The sequence below is a fragment of the Pelophylax lessonae genome (genome assembly GCF_965119305.1).
Source record: "Pelophylax lessonae genome assembly, chromosome: 13".
Lineage (NCBI taxonomy): Eukaryota > Metazoa > Chordata > Amphibia > Anura > Ranidae > Pelophylax > Pelophylax lessonae.
This window is the reverse complement of record NC_138780.1, coordinates 17,677,518-17,690,560: the sequence shown is the minus strand read 5'-3', so window position 1 is coordinate 17,690,560 and position 13,043 is coordinate 17,677,518. Positions and strand designations below refer to the sequence as shown.

General features: G+C 45.4%; 1 protein-coding gene across 1 annotated transcript in view; it reads left to right on the top strand.

The window, feature by feature from the left end:
* The window catches only part of LOC309569100 (Fc receptor-like protein 4), a gene marked incomplete at its 5' end in the record, with an annotated part of 51,443 nt that overhangs the window by 28,658 nt on the left and 9,742 nt on the right, over nt 1–13,043 (top strand). The window contains 2 exons of the mRNA XM_082274864.1: nt 4,661–4,939; nt 12,690–12,971. Coding sequence (XP_082130990.1) covers nt 4,661–4,939; nt 12,690–12,971 — 561 coding nt within the window. The remainder of the gene's footprint in view (nt 1–4,660; nt 4,940–12,689; nt 12,972–13,043) is intronic.

The following is a 13,043-nucleotide window of genomic DNA, read 5'->3' as shown; positions in this document are numbered from 1 at the left end:
GTGTCTATGGGAATGTTTGATTATTCTTCCAGAAGCGCATTTTTTAGATCAGGCACTAATGTTGAATGAGAAGGCCTGGCTCACAGTTTCTGCTCTAACTCATCCCAAAGGTGTTCTATCGGGTGTGCAGGCCTGTAGAGAAGGAAATGATCCCTGTAGCCACACATCGTCCAGTCTCTAGTGTGAAAGTGGCAACCTCAGCCTTGACTCCAGCCAGGCCCCAACGCATTTTTCTCCGCCACTCGGAGCCAGGGCCGGTGCAAGGATTTCTGCCTACACAAGCGAAACTCCATTTTGGCGCCCCCCCCCCCCCCCCAACGGCCACCCACCTCCCTTGCAAAAATGTTTCTTTCAATAATTTTTTTATATAAAAAAACACACTAATTTGTGCTTTTGTTAAGTGCATTTTTATTAATGGTTTAACAAAATAAGTTATACAAAACAAATTTTTTACCAATAAGTACAGGAAATAGTGCAAGCAGACTTGTAGAAGTGCAGGAAATAGTAGTGCACACAAACAGTACAACACTAAAACGGCCTATTCAGCGTGCCCCCTTTCAATGCACAGTGACCAGCGTGCCCCCTTTCAATGCCCAGAGACCAGCGTGCCCCCTTTCAATGCACAGTGACCAGCGTGCCCCCTTTCAATGCAGAGAGACCAGCTTGCCCCCTTTCAATGCACAGTGACCACCAGCGTGCCCCCCATCAATGCAGAGAGACCAGCGTGCCCCCTTTCAATGCACAGTGACCAGCATGCCCCCTTTCAATGCACAGTGACCAGCGCTGCGTGCCCCCCTTTCAATGCACAGTGACCAGCGTGCCCCCCTTTCAATGCACAGTGACCACAGCATTGCCCCCAATCATTGCAGAGTGCCAGCCACAGCATTGCCCCCAATCATTGCAGAGTGCCAGCCACAGCATTGCCCCCAATCATTGCAGAGTGCCAGCCACAGCATTGCCCCTAATGATTGCAGAGTGCCAGCCACAGCATTGCCCCCAATAATTGCAGAGTGCCAGCCACAGCATTGCCCCCATTGATTGCAGAGTGCCAGCCACAGCATTGCCCCTAATGATTGCAGAGTGCCAGCCACAGCATTGCCCCTAATGATTGCAGAGTGCCAGCCACAGCATTGCCCCCAATCATTGCAGAGTGCCAGCCACAGCATTGCCCCCAATCATTGCAGAGTGCCAGCCACAGCATTGCACCTAATGATTGCAGAGTGCCAGCCACAGCATTGCCCCTAATGATTGCAGAGTGCCAGCCACAGCATTGCCCTCAATGATTGCAGAGTGCCAGCCACAGCATTGCCCCCAATGATTGCAGAGTGCCAGCCACAGCATTGCCCCCAATCATTGCAGAGTGCCAGCCACAGCATTGCCCCCAATGATTGCAGAGTGCCAGCCACAGCATTGCCCTAATGATTGCAGTGTGCCAGCCACAGCATTGCCCACAATAATTGCAGAGTGCCAGCCACAGCATTGCCCCCAATCATTGCAGAGTGCCAGCCACAGCATTGCCCCAATCATTGCAGAGTGCCAGCCACAGCATTGCCCCCAATTGCAGAGTGCCAGCCACAGCATTGCCCCCAATTGCAGAGTGCCAGCCACAGCATTGCCCCCAATTGCAGAGTGCCAGCCACAGCATTGCCCCCAATTGCAGAGTGCCACTGCCAGCCACAGCACTGCCCCCAATTGCAGAGTGCCAGCCACAGCATTGCCCCCAATTGCAGAGTGCCAGCCGAGCCACAGCATTGCCCCCAATTGCAGAGTGCCAGCCACAGCATTGCCCCCAATTGCAGAGTGCCACTGCCAGCCACAGCATTGCCCCCAATTGCAGAGTGCCAGCCACAGCATTGCCCCCAATTGCAGAGTGCCAGCCGAGCCACAGCATTGCCCCCAATTGCAGAGTGCCAGCCACAGCAATGCCCCCAATTGCAGAGTGCCAGCCACAGCATTGCCCCCAATTGCAGAGTGCCAGCCACAGCATTGTCCCCAATTGCAGAGTGCCAGCCACAGCATTGTCCCCAATTGCAGAGTGCCAGCCACAGCAATGCCCCCAATTGCAGAGTGCCAGCCACAGCATTGCCCCCAATTGCAGAGTGCCAGCCACAGCATTGCCCCCAATTGCAGAGTGCCACTGCCAGCCACAGCATTGCCCCCAATTGCAGAGTGCCAGCCGAGCCACAGCATTGCCTCAAATTGCAGAGTGCCAGCCAGCCACAGCATTGCCCCAAATTGCAGAGTGCCAGCCAGCCACAGCATTGTCCCAAATTGCAGAGTGCCAGCCAGCCACAGCATTGCCCCCAATTGCAGAGTGCCAGCCGAGCCACAGCATTGCCCCAAATTGCAGAGTGCCAGCCAGCCACAGCATTGCCCCAAATTGCAGAGTGCCAGCCAGCCACAGCATTGCCCCCAGTTGCAGAGTGCCAGCCACAGCAATGCCCCCAATTGCAGAGTGCCAGCCACAGCATTGCCCCCAATTGCAGAGTGCCAGCCACAGCATTGTCCCCAATTGCAGAGTGCCAGCCGAGCCACAGCATTGCCCCAAATTGCAGAGTGCCAGCCAGCCACAGCATTGCCCCAAATTGCAGAGTGCCAGCCAGCCACAGCATTGCCCCCAATTGCAGAGTGCCAGCTACAGCAATGCCCCCAATTGCAGAGTGCCAGCCACAGCAATGCCCCCAATTGCAGAGTGCCAGACACAGCATTGCCCCCAATTGCAGAGTGTCACTGCCAGCTACAGCATTGCCCCCAATTGCAGAGTGCCAGCCACAGCATTGCCCCCAATTGCAGAGTGCCAGCCGAGCCACAGCATTGCCCCAAATTGCAGAGTGCCAGCCAGCCACAGCATTGCCCCAAATTGCAGAGTGCCAGCCAAGCCACAGCAATGCCCCCAATTGCAGAGTGCCAGCCACAGCATTGCCCCCAATTGCAGAGTGCCACTGCCAGCCACAGCATTGCCCCCAAATGCAGAGTGCCAGCCACAGCATTGCCCCCAATTGCAGAGTGCCAGCCAGCCACAGCATTGCCCCAAATTGCAGAGTGCCAGCCAGCCACAGCATTGTCCCCAATTGCAGAGTGCCAGCGATCCCCCTGCGAGACCCATGCACTTACCTCATGGACGGTCTCGCAGTCGCAGCTTCTCTTCACTCCCCGGCTCCCCGCGTCTCCGAGTGCTCAGTTCTCCCGCGGCGCCTCCTCCTAGTCCAATGGCATGGTGTTTGCCTCTCGGCCAATCAGGAAGCGGGAGGACTCGCTCCCTGATTGGCCAGGCGGAGGATCCGTGTGACAATAGCGAATTCTCATTCGCTATTGTCACAGAATGGGCGGGTCGGGGCGCACTGCTCCATCCCCCGGCCGCCACGTCTGCCCGAGCGCGAGACATTTAATTGTAAATTGCGGCAACTCCGGTGTACTGCCGATATCGGCAGTACACCGGATAATAAAGTAGTTTAAAAAAAAAAAAAAGGTTCTTTTTTCCGCCCCATCCCCGGCTGCAGACCTGCCCGCCCCAAGCGGCCGCTTGATCCGCCTGGTGGTTGCGCCGGCCCTGCTCAGAGCTTAGTCATGGTGACTCTGTGCAGGCCAGTGAAGTTTCTCCACCCCAAACTCACTCATCCATGTCTTTATTGACCTTGTTTGTGCTCTGGTGTGCAGCCATGTTGGAACAGGAAAGGGCCATCCCCAAACTGTTCCCACAAAGTTGGGAGCATGAAATTCTCCAAAATGTCTTGGTATGCCAACACCTTAAGAGTTCCCTTCATTGGAACTAAGGGGCCAAACTCAACCCCTTAAAAACAACCCCACACCATAATCCCCCCTCCACCAAACATTAAACTTGGCACATTGCAGTCAGGCAAGTACCGTTCTCCTGGAAAACGCCAAACCCAAACAGGTCTATTGGATTTCTAGACAAAGAAGCATGATTCGTACTCCAGAGAACACGTCTCCACTGCTCTAGAGTCCCATAGCGACGTGCTTTACACCACTGCATCCAATGCTTTGCATTGCAATTGGTGATATTAGGCTTGGATGCAGCTGCTCGGCCATGGAAACCCATTCCATGAAGCTCTCTGCGCACTGTTGTTGTGCTAATCTGGAGGCCACACAAATTTTGGAGGTCTGTAGCTTGTTGGTGACTTCGGCGCACTGTTAGATTCAGCATGCGCTGATCCCGCTCTGTCATTTTACGTAGCTGAGTTGCTGTTGTGCCCAGTTGCATCCATTTTAATACAATACCACTAACAGTTGATCGTGGAAAATTTAGTAGCAACGAAATTTCACTGATAGACTTATTGAACAGATGGCAACCACGCTTGAATTCACACAAGGATACTACGCTTGAATTCACTGAGCACCTCCTGAGAGCTACCCATTCTTTTGCATGCCTAGGTACTTGATTTTATACACCTGTGGCCATGGAGGTGATTGTAACACCTGAATCCAATGATTTGGAGGGGTTTCCCAATACTTTTGACAGTATAGTGTATTAAAAACAATGCACTCTCTGTGTTACTATCACAACATCCGTTAACTGCATAGAGTTGATAATGTGGAGAATATTCAATCAATCTGATAAAACTATTTTCAGTAACCATGAAGTAAAATTGTACATTGGTAAAATAGCAGAGGCCCATCGTGTGATATTTGCATTTTTCAGAACTGTTCAAAGATCCCGAAATAAAGGTGACGTCAAACCGGGTGCTGGAAGGCGATCCCATGACCCTGACGTGTGACACGAGTCTTAGCCCATACAGACAGACAACTCTTCAGTTCGCTTTCTACAGAGATCAACTGACTGTTCAGGATTTCTCGTCATCTAACCAATATGGAGTTCAACAGACTCAGCTGGAGGACTCTGGGAAATATTATTGTGAAGCAAAAACGTTAAACAGTAATGTGAAAAAGAAAAGCAATGAGTTGAATATTGAAATAAATAGTAAGTATAATTCAAGGTTTGAAATACCCGAATACTTGGGTATTTCTTGGAATGGGGGATGTTAGAAACGTGCACAATAAAAAAAAAATGTTTTCTTTCTGAATCGTTTCTTAAAGTTTTTGTAAACCCCATTCATGAAAGATGAACTAAACACATATTTCTGTAGTGTTTACTTATCTCTCTCCAGAGCTCTAAGTGTAGTTTCTCTCTGGTGCTCCATTCCTCTGTTATCAGCATTAGTTATTTCTGACAAGTTCTCCGACACATGAGCCAACAGTAGCTGAAAATTTGTGTCGGGGAGGGAGCTTAGAGGAAGATTAGCAGGGATCTTGTCTATTCAGACTACAGTTCTGCATGTTCCTTTGTTCATCTGCCTATATGGAGGGGGGGGGGGGTGTTTCCCTTTCCTCCAATCAGCTCCAGTCCTTTGTCTCCACTCACCCCTATGTGCTGCTGAGGAACAAAGATTTTTAACATGATCTGTACTTTCCAAAGAGTGTAGAATGGGGGAAGACAGCAGATACAGTGAGGGAAAAAAGTATTTGATCCCCTTCTGACTTGTACATTTGCCCACTGATGAAGAAATAATCAGTCTATAACAGGGCTCAACATTTCAAGTCCTGAGCTACTAGCCAGGCCTTAAGGGTTATTTGCCACCAGGTGCCCCACCTATAGGAGACACCCCCCCCCCCCCCATCATGTGACCATAAATAAGAAATGCTGTGCCTTGTAGTCCTATATGAGCCCCCCCCCATCATGTGACCATAAATAAGACATGCTGTGCCTTGTAGTCCTATATGAGACCCCCCCTTACTTAGCCATGTGACTAGAAATATGGAATACTGAGCCTTGTAATCCTATCTGAGACCCCCCCCCCCATCATGTGACCATAAGACATGCTGTGCCTTGTAGTCCTATATGAGATCCCCCCATCATGTGTCCATAAGACATGCTGTGCCTTGTAGTCCTATATGAGCCCCCCTCCCCTTAGCCATGTGACTAGAAATATGGAATGCTGAGCCTTGTAGTCTGTAAGATCCTGGTACTTTCAGTACCTTTCTAGCCTCTTACTTCCGCATTGCGTTCCACCATTCAGGTAGGTGGAACGCATATAGCTGCATGTCTCTTTAACATCTGATGACGTCATCACTAGGCGCCGCTCTGAGCGGCTATTTCAACCGCCGGTGTGCACTCACAAGGTGTTCGTGCAACCGCTCGTTATACATGCCTGTCTGACGCTGCCGAATCCTCCAGCTATCTTCCCCATACCTGGATTGACCGGAGCCTCGCTACCTGATCCTTTACCTCGCTACCTGATCCTTTACCTCGCTACCTGATCCTTTACCTCGCTTACCAGCTAGTGATAAGTACCCTGCAGGGGATCCCTTCCTATCTAGTCACATGCTATCTATTCCTGCATATTAAGAACTGTTGCTAACTTTAGGATATATGCACTACAATATCTATCACCTGCATCGTTACCTAGATTGCTAGCTCTTGAGCCTACTACCACCTGTGACTTATATCCTTGCATTAACTTAGCATCTCCTGTACACTTCATCTGCTATCACCTACCACCTGTTACTTGTACATGATTGCTAACCCTCCTGCATACTATCTGTCACCATCTGCTATCGCTCCTGCAACATTACTACCTGAGTGCCTATCATTAATTGCTATCACTACTCAAGCCTATTCCTTCAGTATATCACCTCAATACTATTGCATAGATATCTATCACTCCAGCAACATCTTATCTGAGTGTTTGTGTATGTGCATACTGAAGCAGGCTGAGCCACTATGATGAGTCAGGAGAGTTGGATAAGGTGATTCAACACATCTCTACAAGACTACTGAGTGGAAATTCTGCAGCTGCAAATCCAGTTCACTAAATCAAACCCCAGAGCATTACATAGTCCTACAGGAGAATAGAGAGGAAGAGGAAAGGCGGCCTGATAATCAGAGCGGGGATCGCTGAACTGTAACATCTTTCATTTGAATTGCGGGACGCTCAGCTTTACACGTAGTCCCGCCTCCTGGCTCGGCTCCTATAATAGACGTCACACATACCGGCGGTGTTCTGTCTATCAAAGGAGCCGCAGGAGGCGGGACTACGTGTGCAATTCAAATGAAAGATGTTACAGTGCAGCGATCCCCACTCTGATTATCCGGCCTCCTTTCCTCTTCCTCTCCTCTCTCGTCCTTGCCCGAAATCATTTTCCACTCGCAAAATGCGAGCAGGCGAGTGGAAAATTTGAGCGCTGGTCTATAATGTTAATGGTCATTTTATTTAAACAGTGAGAGACAGAATAACAACAAGATCCAGAAAAACACATTTGAAAAAAGTTATATATTGATTTGTATTTTAATTAGTGAAATAAATATTTGACCCCCTTGCAAAACATGACTTAGTACTTGGTGGCAAAACCCTTGTGGGCAATCACAGAGGCCAGACGTTTCTATGGTTGGCCACCAGGTTTGCACACATCCTAGGAGGGATTTTGTCCCAGATCCTCTTCAAGTCATTAAAGTTTTGAGGCTGACATTTGGTAACTCGAACCCTCAGCTCCCTCCACATATTTTCTGTGGGATTAAGGTCTGGAGACTGACTAGACCACTCCAGGACCTTAATGTGCTTCTTCTTGAACCACTCCTTTGTTGCCTTGGCCATGTGTTTTAGGTCTTTGTCATGCTGAAATACCCTTTTGCAACCCATTTTTAATGCCCTGGCTGAGGGAAGTAGGTTCTCATCTAAGATTTGACGGTACATGACCCTGTCTATTGTCCCTTTGATGCGGTGAAGTTGTCCTGTTCCCTTAGCAGAAAAACACCCCCAAAGCATAATGTTTCCACCTCCATGTTTGAAAGTGGGGATGGTGTTCTTGGGGTCATAGGCAGCATTCCTCCCCCTTCAAACGTGGTGAGTTGAGTTGATGCCAAAGAGTTTGATTTTGGTCTCAGCTGCCCACAACACTTTCATCCAGTACTCCTCTGAATCATTCAGATGTTCATTAGCAAAGTTCCGACAGGCCTGTACATGTGCTTTCTTGTGCAGGGGGACCTTGTGGCGCTGCAGGATATAAGCCCTTCACGGCATAGTGTGTTACCAATTGTTTTCTTGGTGACTATGGTCCCAGCTGCCTTGAAATCATTGACAAGATTCTCCCGTGTAGTTCTGGGCTGATTCCCCACTGTTCTCCTGATCATTGTAACTCCAGGAGGTGAGATCTTGCATGGAGCCCCAGACCTAGGGAGATTGACAGTTATTTTGTGTTTCTTCCATTTGCGAATAATTGCACCAATTGTTGTCACCCTCTCACCAAGCTGCTTGGCAATGGTCTTGTAGCCCATTCCAGCCTTGTGTAGGTCTACAATCTTGTCCCTGACATCCTTGGACAGCTCTTTGGTCTTGGCCATGACGGAGAGATTGGAATCTGATTGATTGATTGCTTCTGTGGACAGGTGTCTTTTATACAGGTAACAAGCTGAGATTAGGAGCACTCCCTTAAAATGAGTGCTCCTAATCTCAGCTCATTACCTGTATAAAAGACACCTGGGAGCCAGAAATCTTGCTTATTGATAGGGGGATGAAATACTTATTTCACTCATTAAAATGCAAATCAATTTCAAACTTTTTTGAAATGCGTTATTCTGGATTTTATTGTTGTTACTCTGTCTCCCACTGTTAAAATAAACCGACCATTACAACTATAGACTGATTATTTTTCTTTGCTAGTGGGCAAACTTTTTTCCCTCATGGTATAAAAGAAAAACCTATGAAGGAGGATTTGTTTAATCTCTGTGTATCATCTGAGGCTATTCACTTGGGTATATTTCAGGGTATACAACCACTTTAAATTTATAATTTTGTTTCATCATATTCGTTATGTTAGAATAATTCGTTTTCGGAATTAATTTTGTAAATTCGGATTTGTTTCATATTCGTTATTGTCAAATCAATTCAAAATTTGAATATCGGAAGATGACTATATTCGTTCTATTCTATTCTATTCTATTTTATTAATTTATTTTCTATTATTTTACTGTTGCTGTATTTATTGTAATATGTTTTCATTTGGAATTCAAATTCATTTTAGAATTCAGATAATTATTTGTTATAATTTATTTCCGATTAATTGAAATTCATTTCTTGTGATTTGGAAATTTGGATACATCTGAGTCTCCGAATAACGAAAATTTAGTCCGAATTTCGATTTATAACGAAACAAATCGCACAGGTCTGGTGGATGTGTATAAATTATTCCCAGAAAATAAGGATAGCATTTACTGTAATTTTAACCACTTGATCTCCAGAAAGGTTTCACCCCCTTCATGACCAGAGCAATTTTTTGCTATTTGGCACTGCGCTACTTTAATTGATGATTGCGAGGTCATGCAACGCATAAATTAAATTTATATAATTTTTTTCACACAAATAGAGCTTTCTTTTGGTGGTATTTGATCACCGCTGTGTTTTTTTTTTTTTTTTTAATGAAACAAAACAGAAAATTTTGAAGAAAATTATTTTTTTCACTTTCTTTTATAAAAGATATAAAATAAAATCAAATTTCTTCATAAATTTAGGCCGAAATGTATTCTGCTACGTCTTTGATAAAGACCAAACTGCGACACTGTTTTTCTTTTTATCCACGGTGGTGCAAAACTACAACGAAGGGGTAGGACCTCTACCCTGATCCCCCAATGTGAAAGGCTCCTTTTAGGGACAAAGAGTTTCCAATGGTCTGCCTAGCCAGAAGGCCTGGCAGACCCCGTTCTTCTGGGCAGCCGAATACAGACTTTTCAGTAAGACAACATTTCTGTATTTTTTTTTTTTTTTAATGGTGTTAAGTAATATTCTAATTTTCTGAGATACTGAATTTTGGGTTTTCACCAGAAAGATGTGTATAACTTTTTGAATGAAACTACTGAAATAAATTGACTTTTTCATGATATTTTAACTGCATGTGTTGCACCTGTATATTCCACAATAGCATCATCATCTCCCCCAATGCTTTTTCTGTTATTCACCTTTCTCATTTCACATACACATATTACTTCACACATTATTGTTCATTCATTTCTTATTTTTTATTCTTGGATTTTTTTTTCTATTACCATTATTTTTATTTTTCATTCATATTCTTTAGTTTTCTATTTTTTCCATTTTTGTTCATCACCGCCTTCACTTTCCACCAATTATCATTTTCCATTTCTTACATATCTCTCACATTTTTCATTCTCTATTCATTTTCTTCATCTTCCACCATTCATTCACCACAATATTCACTCACTTCCACACATATTGCTCCATAATTTTCCATTTTTTATTTTATTTTATTTTATATTTATTTATTTAATTTTTTCTAATTAAAATTAAAATTTTTTACATTTTCCTTTTTTTCTTACTTTTTATTTAATTTTTCCATTTACGGCACCTTTTTTCACTTTTCATATTTCATTTTATTTCTCTTCAGATTACACCTAATCCCTCACGGTTTGTATCTTTTTTCACGTAACGGAACTGCAACCCACACTGTATTTGTGGACTTCTGCCAGTATACGACTTCCTACAGTCTTGAACATATATACCAGATTGTCCCAGCTGCCCTACATACACAGCTAGCCGACAACTTAGCTTGTACTGGAATCTCCCCCTCCTGATCAGATTACCACACACAAAGGTCTGAGTTTGCCTGGTTACATTATCATATGCAGATGAAATTGTATACAGAAATAGAATTAACCTGAACTAATTATCTAGCCATCTGGACAGAAACAATGTGAGGTCATTAACATTTAACAATGGAACAGACAGACTTAACACAATCCACATCCCACCTCAATAGGCAGACAATAGGGATAGTCTGCCAGTGACAGTCTGTCCGTCTCCTACATTGAAGTACATGGAATACACATCTAAAGCATTGCTTTGAGTATTTAGGAGTCAAAGACTTCATGGCAACAGGCTATAGGCCTCACAGTGTAAAGTGGGATCAAATCTTCATATTTATTGAGAGATATTGTTGATAAATATTACTCTCTCATTTGAAGTTATCCAAACCATATCTTTCACTCCCAGTGATGGTGAGTACCGTCACACATGTCATCTTTTTTCACTTCACCTTATTATTCCTTTTCTAACAGCTATGAATAACTATACACACCATTTAGCCCTTTACACACTTCGAGTGACTACCGGTGATGCTTATATACTCCCTACATGCATGGGATCTCCATCCCCATGACTAAGCTCCAGGGGGCAGAGCAAAACTCGTTGGAGGCATGGCCTGGCGGGAGCCCAGGCTGAGGTTGCCACTCTCACCACCATCACCACCATAGGACTATGTGGATGTGCAGCACCAGGGATTTCTTCCTCCTTTCCCCTCAGTGATCACTTGAGTTGGGACGAGCTCCATCCCTTTCCTGCACTCCCGCAATGGATGAAGAGCTACTGATGTTACTTCCCATGCGGCACACTAATCTATCGTGGGTCACAGACTTGTGCTATGGCCAATCACAGCAAAGATCAGCAGGGGGAGCACAGCACAGCATGCCCGAAAACCAGGAAGTAATTTGCAACATGCCAGTATGTCGCCTAGTCTGGAGCTGCTGCCCGCCAGCAATAAATGTACTGTGAGTGGGCGGCAAGTGGTTAAGAACTGAAAACCTGTATCATGATTGTTAGGAATACATGGTGTTGTATCTTTCGCTGATCATAGTTAGTGAGGTTGAAAAAAGACATCAGTCCATCCAGTTCAACCTATGATGTGTGTGTGTTTGCTGTTAACCGTACATTGTATACCCCTGTATGTTGTACATTGTATACCCCTGTATGTTGTGGTCTTTAAGGTGCCCATCTAATAGTCTTTTGAAACTATCCATGCTACCTGCTGATACGACTGCTTGCGAAAGAGAATTCCACATCCTTACTGCTCTTACAGTGATTTGTACATTGATATCATATCCCCCCTCAATCGTCTCTTCTCCAGAGAGAATAAGTCCAGTGCTTGCAGTCTTTCCTCATAGCCGATGTCCTCCATTCCCCTAATTATTTTTGTTGCCCTTCTCTGGACTCTCTTCAGTTCCAGCACATCCTTCCTGAGGACCGGTGCCCAGAACTGGACAGCATACTCCAGATGTGACCGGACCAGAGTCTTGTAGAGTGGAAGAATAATCTCTTTATTTCTGGAGTGAATCCCCTTTTTTATACATCCCAGTATTCTGTTGGCTTTGCTTGCAGCAGCTTGGCATTGCATGCCACTGCCAAGCCTGTTGTCTGCCAGTACCCCCAGGTCCTTTTCCATCCTAGACTCACCCAGAGGTTCCCCCCTAGTGAGTAGCTTGCTTTCTGGTTTCTGGCACCCAAGTGCATTACTTTACATTTTTCAACATTAAACCTCATCTGTCATGTAGTTGCCCACCCCATTATTTTGTTCAGGTCCGCTTGTAAGGTTTCCACATCCTGCATAGAAGATATTGGCATGCTTAGTTTAGTATCATCCGCAAATCAGTATTCGTGAATTGAAAATTGTTCCCAAACCCAGGACTAGGGATGAGTTTGGGTGTGTTCAGACCTGCAGATGATTGGCCCAATACAGGTGACCACTTTCTGACAGGTTTGAACACGTAGGTTCAGAACCCAATCCAAACACACCCATGCTCATCTCAACCCAGGACATGGCACTCTGCTTCCAATATCTTAGGAAACATTAAACCAAGAATGCATTTTTTTTCTATTGCTCTCTTTCAGAACCCTTCACTGACCCGGAAATCAAAGCGTCCCCAAACCCAATAGCAGAAGGAGACAATATTACGATGACATGTCTCACTAGACATAGTGACCTTGTATCAGCCACGGAAGTGCAGTATGCTTTCCAGAAAAATGGACAGAATGTTCAGGAATTTGGTTCTTCCAATAAATATGGAATCCTGTTTGCTAAACTGGAGGATTCTGGGAATTATAGCTGTGCGGTCAGAAGGTCAGCCAATGTTTTAACTCAGAAGAGTAAGGAGATAAATGTCCAAATACAAGGTGAGAAGGACACAATACAACTGGAGGGAGAATAAAAAAAAAAATGATATTATCCCTCTGAAAAATGTATTC